Source organism: Aricia agestis, chromosome 19 (assembly GCF_905147365.1).
Source record: "Aricia agestis chromosome 19, ilAriAges1.1, whole genome shotgun sequence".
In the NCBI taxonomy this organism is placed as follows: domain Eukaryota; kingdom Metazoa; phylum Arthropoda; class Insecta; order Lepidoptera; family Lycaenidae; genus Aricia; species Aricia agestis.
This window is the reverse complement of record NC_056424.1, coordinates 5,263,593-5,283,117: the sequence shown is the minus strand read 5'-3', so window position 1 is coordinate 5,283,117 and position 19,525 is coordinate 5,263,593. Positions and strand designations below refer to the sequence as shown.

General features: G+C 39.0%; 1 protein-coding gene across 3 annotated transcripts in view; it reads right to left on the bottom strand.

Annotated features, from left to right (window-relative positions):
* The window catches only part of LOC121736823 (transcriptional activator protein Pur-alpha), a 28,642-nt gene that overhangs the window by 574 nt on the left and 8,543 nt on the right, over positions 1 to 19,525 (bottom strand). The window contains exons 2-9 of one of the 3 annotated variants that reach the window (XM_042128241.1): positions 9,347 to 9,394; positions 6,609 to 6,721; positions 3,471 to 3,635; positions 3,036 to 3,131; positions 2,785 to 2,867; positions 2,129 to 2,252; positions 1,332 to 1,454; positions 270 to 317 (exon numbers count right to left, since the gene is read on the bottom strand). In XM_042128241.1, the coding sequence (XP_041984175.1) occupies positions 270 to 317; positions 1,332 to 1,454; positions 2,129 to 2,252; positions 2,785 to 2,867; positions 3,036 to 3,131; positions 3,471 to 3,635; positions 6,609 to 6,721; positions 9,347 to 9,394 (800 nt within the window). Of the gene's footprint in view, positions 1 to 269; positions 318 to 1,331; positions 1,455 to 2,128; positions 2,253 to 2,784; positions 2,868 to 2,952; positions 3,132 to 3,470; positions 3,636 to 6,608; positions 6,722 to 9,346; positions 9,395 to 19,525 lie in introns of all 3 variants that reach the window. The other 2 variants (XM_042128240.1, XM_042128242.1) reach the window with 2 other exon arrangements.

Sequence of the window (19,525 nt, the reverse complement as noted above, 5' to 3'; positions counted from 1 at the left end):
AAAAATAGATACAGATCCAAAATTAACTGAAACTTTTTTTTTTCTTATATATACCTAATTTATTACTCTAATTTAAAAATGTATCTGCCGAACTAATCATTTTTATGAACTTAGTTCTATAAAACCTGTTATAAATTTTATAACACATTGTACATACCTTAGTATATCACATATCAGTTTTTTCTATTAGTTATCATCATCAATATTTGTGTTAGGTGTGCAGACCTCTACAAGGATATAGATTCTAAATAGACAAACAATGAGCTTACTATGTCCCGCGAAGGCTGAGCGCTGCCGGCGCGAGTTGATCCAGAACCCTGACATAAAATATACAATGTGAAAACTATTTCCAATAGAAACATAGAGAGATAGACAAATGAGAAAATAATATTTTCTCATTTGTCTATAGCTGGACGCATCAGACTACAATATAATTAGTCATTGAATGGTATGTATCATTATATTATAATGATACATACCATTCAATGACTAATTATATTGTCGTCTGATGCGTCCAGCTTTGACAAAGGACAACGGAAAATATGGCAACGCAGTACGTTAGTATAGCGTTGCCAGATATATTTTTTTGTGCCATGTTGGGACTTTAGAACTTTTTGAATGAAAATAGCGAGATTCTTTTGTCAAAAGCGGGACATCAAAAGTTTTCAAATTTTTATCTTTTTATTAGACTTTAATATCTCGATCGTGGGATTCGCAGACACAATAGATATTCAATTGTTATGCGGCACCCGGGTGCCGCTTAGGAGTTGATGGGTTAAATTACGTTTACGTGACAATAGATAGCAAAAGTAGCCATAGCAAATCCAACCCTCTATCTCCCGCACTCCTATCTTCATTAAGCACCTTTGTTTCTCAGCACGCTGCACGCTTTTAACTTATCCTCTGAAAGCGGTACTGAGCTTGTACTGCGCGGGGCATTTAAATTTTATTTAAAAATCGAGCAACCTGCCAAATTCGGGAGCTGGCAACGCTGGTGACGTATAATGCTGGCTTCTCACGGCACGTAATATCACGAGCCGCGCCGCACCAGCTCAAGCCGCGCGCCGTGTATAGGGCTGGCGCGGGCTGGCTCGAGAAGGCGCGTTCGATCCGATTAAAGTCGGTAATTTCAAAGGCGACTCTTGCTCGAGAAGGCGCGTTCGATCCAATTAAAGTCGGTAATTTCAAAGGCGTCTCTTGCTCGAGCGGCTCGTGAGAATGGGTGCGCCGACTCGCCTGTTGGCTCGTACTCGCTCGTAAAAATCGGCTCGGCGCGGCGCGGCTCGTGATATTACGCGCTGTGAGAAGCCAGCATATGGAAGAGCGTATACCTGGTGCGGCTCGGGCGAGAGCTGCGCGCGGCTCATCTTGTCGCAGTAGTCGGCGAGTATGTCGCGGAAGCGCGCCCAGCACTTCTCGGGCACCGTGATCGCGGTGCGGAAGTTGCTCTTCACCTGGAACGTGCCACAATGACGAATTAACTGCTTCGTAATGACTAAGGACCATGCTCCACAAGACTTTAGTACGAATAAGGCCCGTCGACACTGCGAATTTTCACCGCGCGATATTTATTCTCGCGAATTAATTAATATTTCTTTTTTTAAACATTCAACGTGTTATAGAATTGCGAGAAGAAATCCACGCGGTCAAAATTCGCAGTGCGGACGGGGCCTAAGTCTGATGGATACATCGTAGTTACGTTTCGTCTCGCCATAGCTAGTACTAAGTTCTAGTGAGTGTTATTTCTATACTCCACGGGCGAGCTCCTAGGAAAAGGTTAGGTAGGTATCTCGCAAAATTCCTTTGCTGTTATAAGTCCACAGAGAATAATATGCACTAGTAACATGTTGAAATGGTCCATGGGCGTAAACATACACGCAGCATTGGCGTCGCATTTGTCTTAATAGGCAACGGTAATGCTTGTTCTATATTTTATCAAGGTTTGACGATTTCAGTTTATACCTCCACATTATTTAGAAACTCTTGTTTGTGCTATGATTATGAATCTTACTTTTATATTCAATATAGCAACAAGATTAATATTAAGAATAAAAATATTAAAAAAATAGACTTAAAGATTTTGAAAATAAATAATAATAATGTATGCATGGGTGTTCATAACAATTACTTGCAACGAAGGTACCACCTCGCTGACTTTCATGTAGATGCCTCGGTTATTCTGCCCGATGTCGAAATAGAAGTTTTTGTTGTCGACGCGCAAATGTCTTCCTTCTGGCAATTCGCCTTTGAATCTGAAAAACAAAATATCATTTAAAAGACGTCAAATAATCTTAAATTGCATTATACTATTATTTCAAAGAACATAAAATAAAATATTTGGTTAAAATACTTGAGCTGTATAATGTTTGTCGCAAAGCTTGATTAGCGTCGAAAAACACAACCTATAAAATGACAGCAGCATGTTCCCCCCCAGTGTGATCGTCAGATACGCGCGGTCCCTCACGTACACACACGCTCGTCATACGTCTGTCTCGCTCATCCGCAGACGCGTCGTGAATTTCAATCCATCCGTGCCTAAAGCGCCACGCCTCCCGTGATCGTCTGCTACTCTATCTCCCTCACACACACGCACTCGTCATACGTCCGTCTCGCTCACCCCCGTCGTCGGTGCCGAAGTCGTCGAGCAGGTCGGTGAGGGCGTCGCGGAACTCGATCATGCCCTGCGCCGGCAGCGCCACCTGCGAGCGCGGCCCGCCCCGCGTGATCGCCTAATACGCCATCTCCCTCACACACACGCGCTCGTCATACGTCCGTCTCGCTCACCCGCCGTCGTCGGAGCCGAAGTCGTCGAGCAGGTCGGTGAGGGCGTCGCGGAACTCGATCATGCCCTGCGCCGGCAGCGCCACCTGCGAGCGCGGCCCGCACCGCGTGTTCGCCTACTACTCCATCTCCCTCACACACACGCGCTCGTCATACGTCCGTCTCGCTCACCCGCCGTCGTCGGTGCCGAAGTCATCGAGCAGGTCGGTGAGGGCGTCGCGGAACTCGATCATGCCCTGCGCCGGCAGCGCCACCTGCGAGCGCGGCCCGCCCCGCGTGATCGTCTGGGACACGCGCAGAAACCGCCCGCGGGAGTTTTCCTTCAGGTCAAGGTAGTACCGTCTGTTGTCCTGAAATAGAAACAGATAGTGTTATACAAAATGTTGTCAAAAGTCTTGTAAATTAGAAACGATTCTTAGAGCGAAGCTAGCATCGCTCTGTTCGAACGATCGCCGCGGTCTTCGAGCAGGTACTTTGCATCGTTCAAACAACGCATGGCCGAAGGCATAATATACCACGTCTGTGTTGCGGCAGAGGGCAACGGTCACACAATACAAGAGAGTGACAGCGCAAAGCATAAATATATTAGCAACGATATATTATATGCAATTTTAATGACCAAAAGTCCTTTCCACAAACCACGCACCAATGAGTAACATGATCACCACTCTCGCCCATCGTGGTCATACCTTGAGCATCATCTCGGACTTGAGCTTGCCGTCCTCCGGCACGTTGTCGGGGTTGGGCGGGCCGAGCGAGCTGTAGAAGTCGCTGAACGCCGACAGGTGGTCGCGGAACTCCGCTGCCGTCGACATCGCCAGGAATATCTGACTCCGCCGCCCGTCTGCGCCGATCTGCAACGAGATGTGATAATGTTAATTGGTGGTAGTGAGAAATATTAGTCTATAGTGACTTATGGTGATCTATGGGATCTAGGTTTATTTCTCTTTCCTCGATACGACGATGTTTTTTGTAATCACATACACTGCTACTCACTAGAGCCTACTAGTGAATAGCAGTTTAAAAATACATAATGTATTATAATTTAGTAACTAGCTGTTGCCCGCGACTTCGTCCGCGTGGACTTTAGTTTATAGTTGTTCCCGTACATCGATTGAGTCGTTTACGCGCAAATCAGAAAAGTATATTGTGTGGGAACCGCACATTTTTCCGGGACAAAAAACATTCCTTGTCCCAGATTTAAATTAGTATCTCCAATCGCCATGCCAAATTTCATTAAAATAGATTAAATAGTTTAGGCGAGAATCATAAAAGTTTATTGTGCACCGTATATTTTCCGGGATAAAAAGTATCCCTTGTCCTTACTCCTTTCCCGAGACTGAAAGTATTGCCATACCAAATTTCATCAAAATAGATTGAATAGCTTAGGCGATAATCATAAAAGTTTATTGTGCGGGAACCGTACATTTTCCAAGACAAAATTAGTATTCCTTGTCCTTCCCCGAGACTTAAAGTATCTCCATACCAAATTCCAGCAAAAAGATTGAATAGTTTACGCGCAAATCATATAAGTATATTGTGCAGTAACCGTACATTTTTCCGGGACAAAATGTATCCTATGTTCTTGTTCGGGATTCAAAGTATCTTTTACCCAGCAAAATCGGTCCAGCGGTTTACGCGTGATGCCGTGACCACGCGAAGCGCAGCGCGTTCCGCGCAGCTTCACCCGCGTAAATTAGATATTTCACAAACAAATCAGTCCACAAAAAATAGCTTATGATCCTTCACGTGGTCTACTTCTTATCTGTGCCAAATAACAGAAAAATTGCTCCAGTATTTCGTGAGATAAGCCCTTTCAAATAATTTCCCCCGTTTTTTCCACATTTTCCTCTATTTCTTCGCTCCTATAAGTCTTAGCGTGATAAAATATAGCCTATAGCTTTCCTCAATTAATGAGCTATCTATACACTGAAAGAATTTTTCAAATCGGACCAGTAGTCCCTGAGATTAGCGCGTTCAAACAAACAAACAAACAAACTCTTCCCAATTATAATATTAGTATAGATAACCTAACATAAGTGTTATTTCTACCCTGTTGTATGTAGGTATATCACGCCTTCACTTTTATAGCTGATACGAAAGCGATGGGTGTGTTATCGATATTAATATCTCCTACAATACATAAAAATATAGGCGCTTAGTTTGTTTTTATGTGCAGCTGGCGTCTAATACCTAAATCATTATCAGTTGAGTGCTAGCCTTCGCCTCAGGTACCTTGACAAGTGTCTTTGAAGCCATTGCAGTGTACAACACAAAGCCGGTGCAAAATACTAATTGGTATTGAAAATATACCAGCTGTTGCATATTACTTTAACATCATTAGGATGGCGTGATTATAGTGGACCATGGATTAAACTTTACCGATGTGCGTGGCGGCCGTAAAGGAAGATCTTCCGACCGAGCGAGATAGCATGCTCGGTCAGGCCGAAGCTCACTGACGTCATTTCAGACGTTGTATATATCTTGCCGTTCTCCGAAACTTCGATAGCGCGATGCAGGGGCCGTACCACGAAACCGTTTTGAGGCTCAAGCAATCGTACGAAAATGCCGCGTCCTACTGTAACAAACGTGAAATGACGTTGTTAGAGCAGGACGCGGCATTCTCAGCCGATTGTTTGAGTCACAAAACGTTTTCGTAGTAGGCCTACAGAATCGTTAGGCGAATTGTGGGTACCGCCACAAAACCAACAATATGGAGGGAAATAATCAATCACCATGACAGGGATCTGTGATTCTATGTGTCGTCTGACTAACATAATGTTACAATAACAGATAACTGGGTAGTCTGGGTAACTGCTGAAAAGAAGACCTTGAAAGGTAGACTCTGAATCCATACTTGCATACTCATATTTTAAATGCGAATTATCTGTCTGTCCGTTACCTCTTTGTGTCCGAACCGCTAGAGATTATGGAGATAGTTTGAGCGTCGGGAAAGGACATACGATACATTATATCCCGTAAAAATCTACGGTTCTATATATTTACCGGACTCCTATTTCGGAAGTATGCCCATACAATTTTTTTTTAACATAGATCAGTGGTTAGGTCATCTCATTCAGTAATAGATAACGCTCGCAACTCCGTTGCACAATTTAGTGCCTGTCCAGATGAGACGTTTTACGCGCGAAGTGGATACGCGCGTTTCAATTTGTAGTCCATCCAGATACCGCGTTTTACGCGTGTTCTTACGCTACAAACATGGACTCGAAATTATCACGCTCCAATCAAATACGTCCATTCGCAACGGACTCGCGCGTAGTTCTGGACGCTAAAATGTTATACGTGGGAGAACCATGCTTCGGCACGAATGGGCCGGCTCGACCGGAGAAATACCACGTTCTCACACAAAACCGGCGTGAAACAGCGCTTACGCTGTGTTTCGCCGAGTGAGTGAGTTTACCGGAGGCCCAATCCCCTACCCTATTCCCTTCCCTTCCTATCCCTACCCTCCCCTATTACCCTATTCCCCCTTAAAAGGCCGGCAACGCACCTGCAGCGCTTTTCTGATGCTGCGAGTGTCCATGGGCGACGGAAGTTGCTTTCCATCAGTTGACCCGTTTGCTCGTTTGCACCCTTATTTCATAAAAAAAAAGGCACCCAAGTATCTCGACTCGCGCGTCGCTCGCGCTTTTTTTTTTTATGGACGAGTCGAGAGTCCCGCTCATTGCAAGCGTTTTACGCGCGAGTAAAAAAACGCGCGTAGGCATCTAGACGCGTAGCTCTAGTATCGACACACATTTCGAATTTATAATATTAGTGTGGGTTGATACTTGACAATAAACTATAACAATAATTATTATATTTACCTCTGCCACTTTGATGAACCTCCCCCGTCGGTTCTGCTTCACGTCGAGGTAGAACCGTTTTGACTGGATCTGCAGCATCTTCGTCGCCAACTCCTGCTCCTGCTGCTGTTGACCTGGAAATGACAACACCATTCTTCAGTGACTGATTGAGACTACTTGATGCCCTAAGCAAAAGCCTGTGGGCCCTCCTATCCGTATGTCAACTAGAATCGGTCTTTGAACCTTTACTCCTCAGACGTGATGCCCTAGGCAATAGACTAAGTAACTAAATTACTTTTGCAGCCTATAAACACTTGAAATCGGTCTGCCTTGCTCGGTGGACAGAATTGTCTCTTGCACCCACTATTACATTCTGATATCGACTCTAAGGCGTTTGCTCGTTTGCCCCCTTATTTCATTAAAAAACAATCTACTGGACTCTTAAGACGTGTTACAGTCTACAGACATACTGTAAAGTGCATACTGTCAAAATCATTGGATTTTGACACTCTATCTATGTATTATATAATAATGAATTTTCAATTATGTTAGTAACGCTAAAACTCGAAAACAGCTGAACGCATTGGGCTAATTTTAGTCTTAAAATATTCGTAGAAGTCCAGGGAAGATTTTAAAGTGACACGAAGTTCACCGGGACAGTTAGTATATAATAATAATATGTATTTTTTCCACTTAAACTACTGATCGGATCCTAATTAATGAGGTATCGATAATTCGCCGGGGTTACGCTCATAATTTGCATATTCGGGTTTTCCAGTAATATTTAATGCATAACCCACAAAAGGCACAATCATGAATCTAATATGGCACGTAATTAGAAATCGCGATCGATTACATGTACAAGTCGACACACCTCGATAGTCACCTCTTGGGCCGCTATTGTAATCATTAATAGGTTTATAATACAAGTATAATAATATTATAGCACTAGCTTTCAGAAGTTTAAAGGTATCGTATGTGTTAAGAGTCTGGGTGCCATCGCAATTCTCATACAAACGTAATACCAAGATCATTTCCCATACGAGAATATTTAATATTATTTGAGTTATTATTCAGCTTAAGATAGTAATTACCTAGGTTCCTGTACAAAGATTCACTGCAAAATATTTACATACCAAAAAATATGAACGATTACAATTTAGTATGTAAATATTGTAATCGTTAATATTTTTGGTATGTAAATATTTATTGTATTGCAATTTGCACTGCAAGAATCGAAAGAGCGGTACACAGGTGTAGCTTAAAATTCGAAGTCTTGCAAAGAAACGTGTATCTTGCTGTTGTGAATAATTCATCATCATCATCAGCCTATTGCCGTCCACTGCTGAATGTAGGCCTCCCCCAATGAGCGCCAAGTGCCAACCTTCCCGCGTTAATAATTAACATGGTCATCTTTTAATCCAAACGCTACGCAGTGAACCCTAGCCACGCTACTCTCTTTAAGGACGCTATCACATTTTTTCACAAATATCAGCGATTTTCAGGTACTTACCATTTTAAAGAATTAGGAGTCACACTGCGAGGATATTTTGGTTTCAAATGAAAGATAATATATTCATCTCCACGTCTATACTATAAAAATGTTATAGAAGCATACAAAATTTTCACATGAATACGTTTTAACCATCACAATAATCGCAAAAGATTAAAAAAAATGGGGTTTGATTAGGTTCCATTATAGCTAAATACACTGAACTAAGGAAAATAAATATATACAAAAAAATGTTGCTTAATTAGTCCCCTGTACGAATAGCTAAATATTTTATATAAAAATAAATAACAATTCCATTTATATGAAAAATAAGAAACGCTCTCAAATTTTTTATACATTTTCGCCCTATCAAGAACGCGGCGAGCGTCGTAACCGCCACTGTACAAGGCGCGCTGAAATATATATATTCGTACTGACATGCTAATTTTTGTAATAATTTTTGTGATAGCGTCCTTAATCTCACAGAACCTAATCAAGACGGAAGAAAGTACTCAAACTACGTCCGTATGTCCCAATTCTACGTCAGGTCTATCAGAAACCCGTGTGTTCGAATTAGCCGTGGCAAATGGAGCGCGGCCTGGTTCGGGGTCAGCACGGGGCTCGTTGAAGGATAATAATAGGAGATCATACGATTACGTCCCCGCGAAAGGGACAAACTGGAATATACATATTATATATGGCAGCTGCGTCATCGTAAAGGTACCGTTCAGGATCAAGGCGGCAAGCGACTCCGACAAAAATTCATAAAACAGGCCACTTTATGACATTGGCTACTAGGTTTCATTTCACCAATGTTGGTAGAAAATTAAACCTATAGCCTAGGTTATAAAGTTGCATTTTGTTTGAATTTTTGTCGGTCGCGGTCGCTTGCGCTTTAGACTGCGTTTCCATCCAATAAAATCGCTGATAGGTCAGGCAAATAAAGCAATTCTATTGGTTCTTAAAAAACACGCAGCCTAGCACAGCTGCTGCAGTAGAAAGGCAGTCTAAAGTCCCCGGAGGGACCAAACGACCAGCTCGGACTGATCGTAGGCTGATCTGATCGGACTCATGCACCCACGGGAATGAGTTCGCTCAGATCTGCCTGCGATGAATCCAGACTCCAGCCCGACCATACCGCATGCCCGTACTTTTAAGACACAAAAAAGAATCCTATTTTCATAGTTTTAAGTTTTTTTAATCCATCTATTTCGTCGTCATTCATCTATCTGTCCATCGCATTGAATTTTACTAAAATAGAACTTACCGGAGTCAAAGTTGTTCCCGCCTGCATCCATACCTTGACCATGATATTCTGAAAACAACACGTAAACATAATTAGTAAATTATTTTCAGAAACATTTTCCTTACAAATAAGAACTAAATCATATGATACAGAACCAATAGAAAGATTAATGTCTCTATCTATCAGACAAGTTATCCACAACTATCTGATAGAGTGTCTATCTGTCAGATAAGTTGTGGATAGCCTATCCGGCACTTATCAGTAAGTGGTGAAACAAGCCCTTAATATTCGTTCTAATAAAAAGATAGAAAATATATTATATGCGGCAGAATGCGACTTTACTGTATAAAATATTTTTGCATACTTATAAAATGTTTAACATATTTTGTACCATATTCTGGTAAATCAAATATTCGAATTGAACTGAAGGTGTAGACTGTAGAACCAAGAATGATGTATTTTCTTAGGTCTTATTCTGACTTTGAAAGGGGCGATTCCATTATCGCGGGTGCAACATTTTGACGCACTTAAAGCGTCCTACTGACAAAATAAAACATATTTATTAATAAATTATCTTCTGAAGGGATACATTTTAACTAGTTTAATCATGATTTGTAAATGAAAACTATAATTAAATCTAAGAAAAGCCACAAAATATGTTTGAAGTACTATCGCGGGTGCAACCAAATCGGCCCTCCATTAACAACTCGGACGAGTTCATTTGAGAATACTGTTAATTGTGAAACTTTTAGTAATTTATTAACCCATATTTCAAAAGTGTATAAGACAAAGAAATTATTTAACTAGATACAATTAATTTAATTTATTAGTACTAGGAATTATTAACAATTTCCACGATCGCGGGTGCAACATCAGAATATCGCGGGTGCAACAAGTCTAAAGAAATTGAATTTACTCATAAGTCTGCGACTAATTTCTACATTTTTGATATGCAATACATAATATTATTAGTAAGTTGTAATAATACTACTTAAAATTTTGTTATTTTTTAATTATCAGTCATTTATCGATCTGAGAAAAAAAATCGTCTAAATCACTAAAACAATTTAATAATGTAAATTAGGCAAACGTTTTTCGATGTATTGCTATAAAACCGAACTACAGCAAACATTAAATTCAAAATTAATATCTATAATTTTAAAGAATATGGGAAAATGATAAGTAAAAATATTTTTTTCAAAGAAAAATATTAAATTATATGATTTTTTTATGTCATTTGTAGCATGTCTTATAAAATGTTTAAAAATAAAACAAGATTAATCATCATTTGAAACATCTGTTATGTAATACATGAAATATATCTAAAAATATAAAACACGATGTGACTCTATTGAATTTTTTATAAATCTTGTAATTACATGAAAAGTATTGATAACAAATATAATTTAACGTTATTGTTTACCTTAATAATATTAAATATGACGAAAATTACTATAATAGTCAAAAAATAAATTGTTGCTTTTGCAATTATACTGCTTCGATCGCGGGTGCAACCACTTTTAAGGTACTGTTTTTTCATTAAAAACCATAAAATAGTTTATTCCAATGATTAATTCCTATTTCCCTCTCAATTCTTCTTACTTTTACAAAGTTTCAAATTATTAACAATTTATTTTAGCGAGAAAACTAAACTTTTGTACTTTTTTTATCGCGGGTGCAACAATTGCAACTTTTGTTTAGCAATGTTTGAAAACTAATTCAAAATTGTTGATTTTTTTTGCTCAGAAATATAAACTTATGTTATACAGTCAATATTATGTAGGGAAATTCAACTTCGAGCTAGTGATTTGTAGTAAAATATAATCATGTGTGGCATAAGCAGTTTTTCTCGCGCCGTTAGATGATATCACTTCAGAATGTTATAGATCATTCAAATTTAAATTTTTACTGATAAAAGTTCTTTTGCTAGTAAATATACATCTTTTTATTTATAATTCAATAAAAAAATGTAACAAATGCTGTAATTTAAAAATTCGTGTCAAGGGTCGTCTCTAGCGGAATCGCCCAAAGATCTTATTTACTCAACGGATAAGCCAAAAGAAGGGTTACTTATTACGAAATCAATATTATGGGTCATGGGAAGTATTTTTCTGCACAAAATTGTAAAGGACTCCGAAGGGCAAAAGTAAGACAGTTAATAAATAAAACACATAATATAATTTATTAATAACATACACAATAATCTGTATACACAATTATGATTAAGTATACATCTTTTAAATACTTAAGTCATCTTAATGTTTCAAGTAATTTCACTAATTTGTCTTCTCTTGATTCTTGAAAATCTTCAAATACTTTCCTGTATTATTTTTATAGCAAGAAATTACAATCTACACATAGAATATATATTGTAGCACCTTCACATATGTACAAAAAACTATATTTAAATAATTTTCAGCTTGTGATGATATTATTATTTATCTTCATTTAAATACAAACTGAAAATGGAAATTGCAAAAAATTATTTGAAAGCACCAAAGAGCGCACAAAAATTATATTTTTATGTATTCTTAGAACATAATATATACTAGCTGTTTGACCGAGCTTTGCTCGGTATCCGATGAAAATGACATTTTCTAAGAAATGATTCCTAGCTAGATCGATTTATCGCCCTCTTTTCTTAGAAATGATTCCTAGCTAGATCGATTTATTGCCCTCGAAACCCCCTATATACTAAACTAGCTGTTGCCCGCGACTTCGTCCGCGTGGACTTCAGTTTATAGCGCGCGATGTCAACAAAATTGGTGTCAAAAGCTTTAATAAAAAAACCCTGGTACCCCTTAAATCAAAACAGCTGTGCAGTGTCAGTAGGGTTGCTGAGGATTCCTCTTCTGCTTCCTCATAATGAGGAAGTTCCACAACATTTTGGGTTCCTCAACCGTTACCGCATCCTCATAAATAAAAATAAAAAAATCCTATTCCGCTATCACTTCCTCAAAATTTAAATGTGCCTGAAGTTCCGAACGTTCAAGTGAACGAATTAGCTACAAAACAAAAACAAATTATCTTGAGTATCAAAATATAATATGTATCATAGTGAGATAAGGGGACACTTTTAGAGGGTGCAAATATTATTTCTAATTCAAAAAATAGTCACCCCTAAAACCCACCCTTATAAGTCCAAGTCGATTTTCTCCCACACCACAGTGATTGAAAATTCTGAAAAAATTCATGCTAGTATACTTATAGATCCTACATACGATGGTAATATTTTCAACTTGCGGACTCACCCCCAAAAAAAAAAAAAACATTTGCACCCTCTAAAAGTGTCCCCTTATCTCACTATGATACATATTATATTTTGATACTCAAGATAATTTGTTTTTGTTTTGTAGCTAATTCGTTCACTTGAACGTTCGGAATTTCAGGCACATAAATTTAAGAGGAATTTATGAGGAATTTCACTGCATGCGCGTCGCGTATCCATCTTTTTTGTGTGCGTGTGTTGTGTACGTTACTGAACTCCTCCTTAATTGCTGGACCGATTTTGATGGTTCTTTATTGTGTGTGTTTTGAGAATGGTTTAGATTCATAGTTGGGTCCACTGGAAAATGCCCTTTTAATTATTTTTTGTGTAATGTATGTACCCAGTTATGGATAGACAGGACAAAGACTTTGGGTTGGGTCCGCTAGTATTTATAATTTCCTATCATCCTCTTCCTCATCCGCTTCCTCATCCACATCCTCTTCCTCAAAAAATATCCTCTTCCTCATCCGCATCCTCTAAATTTGCGCGTGAAAATTCCTCTTCCTCCTCTTCCTCATAATCACTTTCTCAACAACCCTATTAGTGTGCATATAATATTTCAATTTTTTAAATTAATCTTTATATTTTATGCCAAATTTTTAAGCTTATTTAGTCCCCCAATTACACAACTTTACCCATAAACTATTTATCATTGATAGGTTTAAGGTTACGTCACTGCATAGATAAAGTACTGATTTAATAAATAACGTATAAAAAGAAATAACAGTCGAAAAATATTGTATATACGATAATACCACCTCTTATAGAACGACTTCTGGGCAAGCGTTAGCGCGATGTAGGAGACGCACGGCGCCATCTATTTTGAATTTTTGGAACTAACTTAATTTGAACAAATTTACGCATTTTCACCCCCTTACAACCCTTTGTTTTCAGTAAAAAAGTAGCCTATGTCCTTTCTCAGGCTTTAGACTATCTGTATACAAAATTTCATTACAATCGGTTCGGTAGTTTTGGCGTTTGGCGTGAAAGCGAGACTGACAGACAGACAGACAGACAGAGATACTTTCGCATTTATAATATTAGTATAGATTATGTGCACACTGCACAGCTGTTTTTGGGTATTTTGATTAAGGGCCGCGCTACACCTGAATGGCAGCGGCGAGGCGAGCACTTTCAGCACTGCCATTCCGGTGTAGCGCGGCCTTAAGAGGGGAACCAGTTACCAGGGTTTTAAAAAGTTTTTAAATTTGACACAAATTTTGTTGACACCGCGCGCTATAAACTAAAGTCCACGCGCATATACAAGAATTGCTCGTTTAAAGATATAAGATTTTGTTACATATATTCCTTTTCTTTTAAGCAATTTAAAAAAGCAATAGTTTATATTACGCCCTAGTAAAGAATATTTATCAGGAAGTTTCGTCTAGTCTGCGTACTACTTAGTACTTAGTAGGTACTAGCAGCAAGGACGGTCTACAAAACATAAAAATGTGCAAATTTTAATGTCTATCGTTTTGGAATAAATTATAGCCCGAAGGCCAGTGGATTCGCAAGCGTTTACATTCTAACACAGACAAGCCACCATTATATTATAGCTTTAAAATAATATCGCTTCTATCGTAGATATTTAACTTTGCGAAAACGTTTAGTACTCTGTACTTTCTGTACGTTGTTACGTTCTATACTTAAGAGGAGTCCACACCGCCCTTTTTTCCATACAAACGTTGTCCCCTGTTTCCTCTCTGGATAATGCTAGTAGAGTTATAATTTTTTTTCCTGAATATCTACGGCCACTAATACAATGTCCCTATGTTTTCTTTTTTTTCATAATTTAATTATTAAATAAGATATGAACGTTCAAAAACCCAAAAAAATGGCCAGATTTTCCGCTGTGTTCAAACGTCCAGAAAACAGATTTGGCTAGATTATACAAAAAAAAGCAAAACATAGGAACACAGCTCAAGCCTTTTTTTAATCTTTAATGAAAAAAGTATTTAAATCGGTTAAGTTTTGGAGAAGGCATCAGGGGACAACGAATCGTTGATTTTCTGGATTTTCTGCAGTTGTCTCTATCGCGTTCTGCTGTATAGGCTTGAGGTAAGGGAGACAGCTACAGATATTACACGTACTTTTTTTTCATTTCTCTAGCCCCTGGTGTATCCTCTTAAGAGGAGTCCCGCAAATCCATAATCCGTTGCGCCATGTTCGTTTTAAATAGCGCGGGAACCATACATTTTTCCGGGATGACAAGTATCCTATGTCCTTTCCCGGGACTCAAAGTATCTTCATATGTACCAAATTTCAGCAAAATCGGTTAAGCGGTTAGGGCGTGAAGAGGTAACAGACAGACAGACACACTTTCAAATTTATAATACATAAATCATATATTATATAATAAATATGGAAGTATGGATGCATGTTTGTTTATAGCACCTCATAGTAAACAAGAACCCATAAATTTCAAGCTAAAATCCATCGAGCATTGGCTGGTAGCGTCTTTCAAACAAACATCCGTGCTTATATTATAAATGCGAAAGTGTGTCTGTCTGTCTGTTACCTCTTGACGCCCAAACCGCTGAACTGATTTTACTGGGTATGGAGATACCTTGTGTCCCAACTCCCAGGAAAGGACATAGGATACTTATTATTCCAGAAAAATGTATAGTTCCCGCGCGACAAACGAAATTTAGCGCGACGTAGACGCGGGCATCATCTAGACCAGGGGTCGGCGAGTAATATCGGGTACTAGGGTTGTTGAGGAAGTGATTATGAGGAAGAGGAGGAGGAAGAGGAATTTTCACGCGCAAATTTAGAGGATGCGGATGAGGAAGAGGATATTTTTTGAGGAAGAGGATGCGGATGAGGAAGCGGAAGAGGAAGCGGATGAGGAAGAGGATGATAGGAAATTATAAATACTAGCGGACCCAACCCAAAAGTCTTTGTCCTGTCTGTACATAACTAGGTACATAGGTACATTACACAAAAATTAATTAAAAGGGCATTTTCCAGTGGACCAAACTATGAATCTAAATAATTCTCAAAACACACACACTAAAGAATCATCAAAATCCGTCCCACAATAATTAAGGAGGAGTTCAGTAACTAGTCTAAGAAAATTAGTTTCAAAATCGACGATCAGACCGAATAATTCGTCTAGTTTTGAAAGTTGGTACAGTTGTTCCTATAGGTGTCCAGATGAATATACTAAAAGTCCCCGAGGGTGGGACAAGAGCCGGCGGTGGGGAAGGGGGGGAAAGGTCTCTTTTTCAAGGTTTTTGCTTGTGACTCGAAAATTATTTAAAATATCTCTTTAGTGACTTCTACCTTAATTATCTACATTACTATAAATTACGTCCAAACTGTACGATCAAACGATCATTACTTTAGGAAATACAGAGTATTAAAAGGGTACGCTCGCACTGTTTTTCCATACAAACATATTCCCCAATTTACTCCCTGGACAATGCGTTTAGACAAATGATTTTTATACAATAAGTACTATAATCTGTTAAAGCTACGTTAGATTTTTTCTAAATTTACTAATATAGTCGGTATATTCATAGTCGCGGTCCGCCTGTTGCCTACTGCTGATCTAGACTAGACTTTATACAATACGTACTCTCAAAAAAACCCTCGTCTGGCACAGTCGGATAGCAGGACGAATATAACGAAGGCTTCACATATAAACTCCGGCTGTATTCGTTCTCAATCACACGACTAATCCGATCCACTAACGAGATCGGCTGGCAGGCGACTCGCGCCCTAATACCTAGGTAACCTACATCCACATTCGTTTTAATTGTTCCACTACTAACATTGTACATATATAGTCGATATCTAGTGCATTCAACCTTAGTAAGTATGAGCATAGTAGAAAACACAAACGAATTGAAAAAGTTTTTGGGCATTGCATGATGTTCTGTTGATTTGTTTTCTTGTCTATTCTTTCATACCCTTCTGTGATGGTCATGACTATGATTCCTGCTAAGCATGCTGGAAATAAAGTTCCAATGTGGTATACCAGCCTATAGAATAGGCAGAGATCTGGATGACCATGTACAAAATGTGAGAATAGGTGCAGCCGATGGGATTGCAGTTAAAAGGAACTGAACCCCATGCCAGTGCTATTCGTAAACAGACTGGGGAAATGTAACAAAAAATAGTTTCTAATGGCGGCTCTCGACATAGGCGAACGCGTTGGCCAACGCGTCTGCAGACGCGTTGGCCCAATGTGTAGAACGGGCGTTCGCGCGTTGGCCAACGTCTAAATACCTACGGCCAACGCGCGAACGCCCGTTCTACACATTGGGCCAACGCGTCTGCAGACGCGTTGGCCAACGCGTTCGCCTATGTCGAGAGCCGCCATAATATGTTTGACAAAAGTTAGGGCCAGGCCACAACACTGCGTTGCGGCGTCGTATCGCAAAAAAAACATCGCACAGAAATGCGATGCGTTGTTACAACGCAAAAATTTCATGAGAAATGTCGCTGACGCATCGCAAATTTCCGCGATGCGTTTTGCAACGTCGTAGATTTTTACGATGCGGCGCCGCAACGCATTGTTGTGGCTTGGCCCTTAATCTTTTATCAGTTGTGATTGGTTAAATTTTAACGCTAGACAATCAGAATCGCTAGTGAATACATAAACTCCAGTCATAGAAACTCAGAAACCATGTAGGAATGATCTAAGAAAGAAGCCATAGAAAAAAGTTAATTATTATGGTTTAATGTTTACAAAGTAGATAATCCATACTTCCATACTAATACAAATATTATGAATGCGAAAGTGTGTCTGTCTGTCTGTCTGTTATCTCTTCACGCCCAAACCGCTGAACCGATTTTGCTGAGGTAAGTATAGATATATACGTTGAGTCCCGACTTTTATCCCGGAAAAATAATTTTTTCTTTTAGTTCTGATAAATTTTAGCACAACGGAGTTGAGTGATTCATAGATCGCTGAAGTAACTCGATACCATTAGAAGCCAGACGGAATTAATTATGATTTGAATTTTAAGTAGCTTGTTTAATTGTTTTGACTAAATGCTTGTTAATTTTGTTATGACTGGGGGAGTCATGCATCACTGAACACTGAACAGGCACATTTTCGCAATAGAATACACGATGGAATGTACATTATCTAGTAGCCCGTACATAATATCCAGATACCACGCAAGTCGTTCTGAAGACGTTAAAAACTTGGGCATTAATTATTACCTAGTGCAGTGTTTTTCAACCTGTGACCCTGTGAGTCGCGGCCCCTGGAGGTCCCGAAGTTTGTGGGGGTCGCCAAAGGTTGAGAAAACGATTTCAATAAAATTATGTTGGAGAATTAAAAAAAAAAGTATAGTTATATACGGAAGACTAAACAAAATCATAAATTGGAAAAGATCTGTCATTTTGTCCACACAACATGTCACTACTTCAACAGTGGCTAAAAGTGTGGACATGAACGTTTTCTACCTGTGCTTATTACATAAAATGCGTCCATATAAACTTTGTTTTCATTTTCTATAATATGTACTATAGAGAAAAGGTTAAGAGCCGCTGACCTAATGACCCGTTAATTTTTCCTCAAAGAAAACTGGTAAAATAATTGCATATTAATGTTAAAACTATTATGTATGGTCTAGAATATGTTATGCGGATAGGTGTGGTGGAGTCATTTCTCATTAGAAACTACATCCGATATAGAAATATTATTTATAGTACATTTCTATAGTCCATCCGACCTGGATAGTTAAGTGAAAGGACAAATTTAACCTCCAAAAGGTTTCAAAGGGTTAGAACTTAGAACCTGTAAGGAGTAAGCAACAATCACCATGATGGGATTGTTGCTTACTCGATATGTCGAAAAGACAGACCTAGGAATAGAGGTGTTGAGAAATTCCATGTAAGAAAATACTTTCTACAGACTACTTACAGGTAGGGTAGAGAAATGCACTTGAGAGATGGCTCGATATCAATGTATAAGACATAATAATATTTTAAAGGGTCTTTGCGTCCTGTTCTTCAGCAGAAGGTATAGGGACGTAACTGGTGATGATATTCATCCATAAGATAAACACAAGTAAGGGAGATCGCAGACTCGATCGCACAAAAAGTCTGTCGTCTGCGATCTCCCTTAAAGGTATTTGATAAAAGTATACCGCCTTCGGCAGGGCTGTCATAAATACGTAAAAATTTTAATAAAGTTATAAAAATACAATTATTTAACAACAAAAATGACATTTGTCATAAATTTGCCCAGTCGCAAAAGTTTAGTTTGTATTCAAAGGTTGGGAGTGGAATCGGCGAACTAACAATCATCAACGATTTGAAAATTATTTAGCGCTAGCAACGGAAACTTACCTACCGTAAGCAGTAGGTACTAGGTAGGTAGTAAGGGTTCCCAAGATTGCTAAGAGATCCGTTTCGAGGTGGCAGAAACACGAGTGGGTAATCGCAAATAATCGCAACGATAACAGAGGAGGACTGAATTCTGATCAATCCATGGGTAGACAAGTCTAGTCCGATTCTATTAACAGAAGCATTCGTCCACTCTGAACTCTGACCGTATTGTAATTGGAAAACAGCCAATACACTTGAACGGGGCCGGTTCAGTCTATCGTCAGGGAGCAAAAAAGCCTGTCTCACTGTCTGCACTGAAGTATCACTGCTCCACAAATATTCTGAAAGGAACAATGAAACCAGGAAATAAAAATAGATACGAAAAGGGATGATTGTTTGTCTATCCCCATTTGGACAGTATTCCTTGTAACAACTAAAGACAAAAAACTAGATCAAAATCGGTCCATCCGTTTGCATGATACGATGCCACGGACAGATACACACACAGACAAACAGACAGACAGACAGACAGACACGTCAAACTTATAACATCCCTCTTTTTTGTCGGGGGTTAAAATGTCTTATTCAGTTCATGTCATATGATGATTGATGAGTAATGACTTTTTAACAGACTTCCAAAAAGT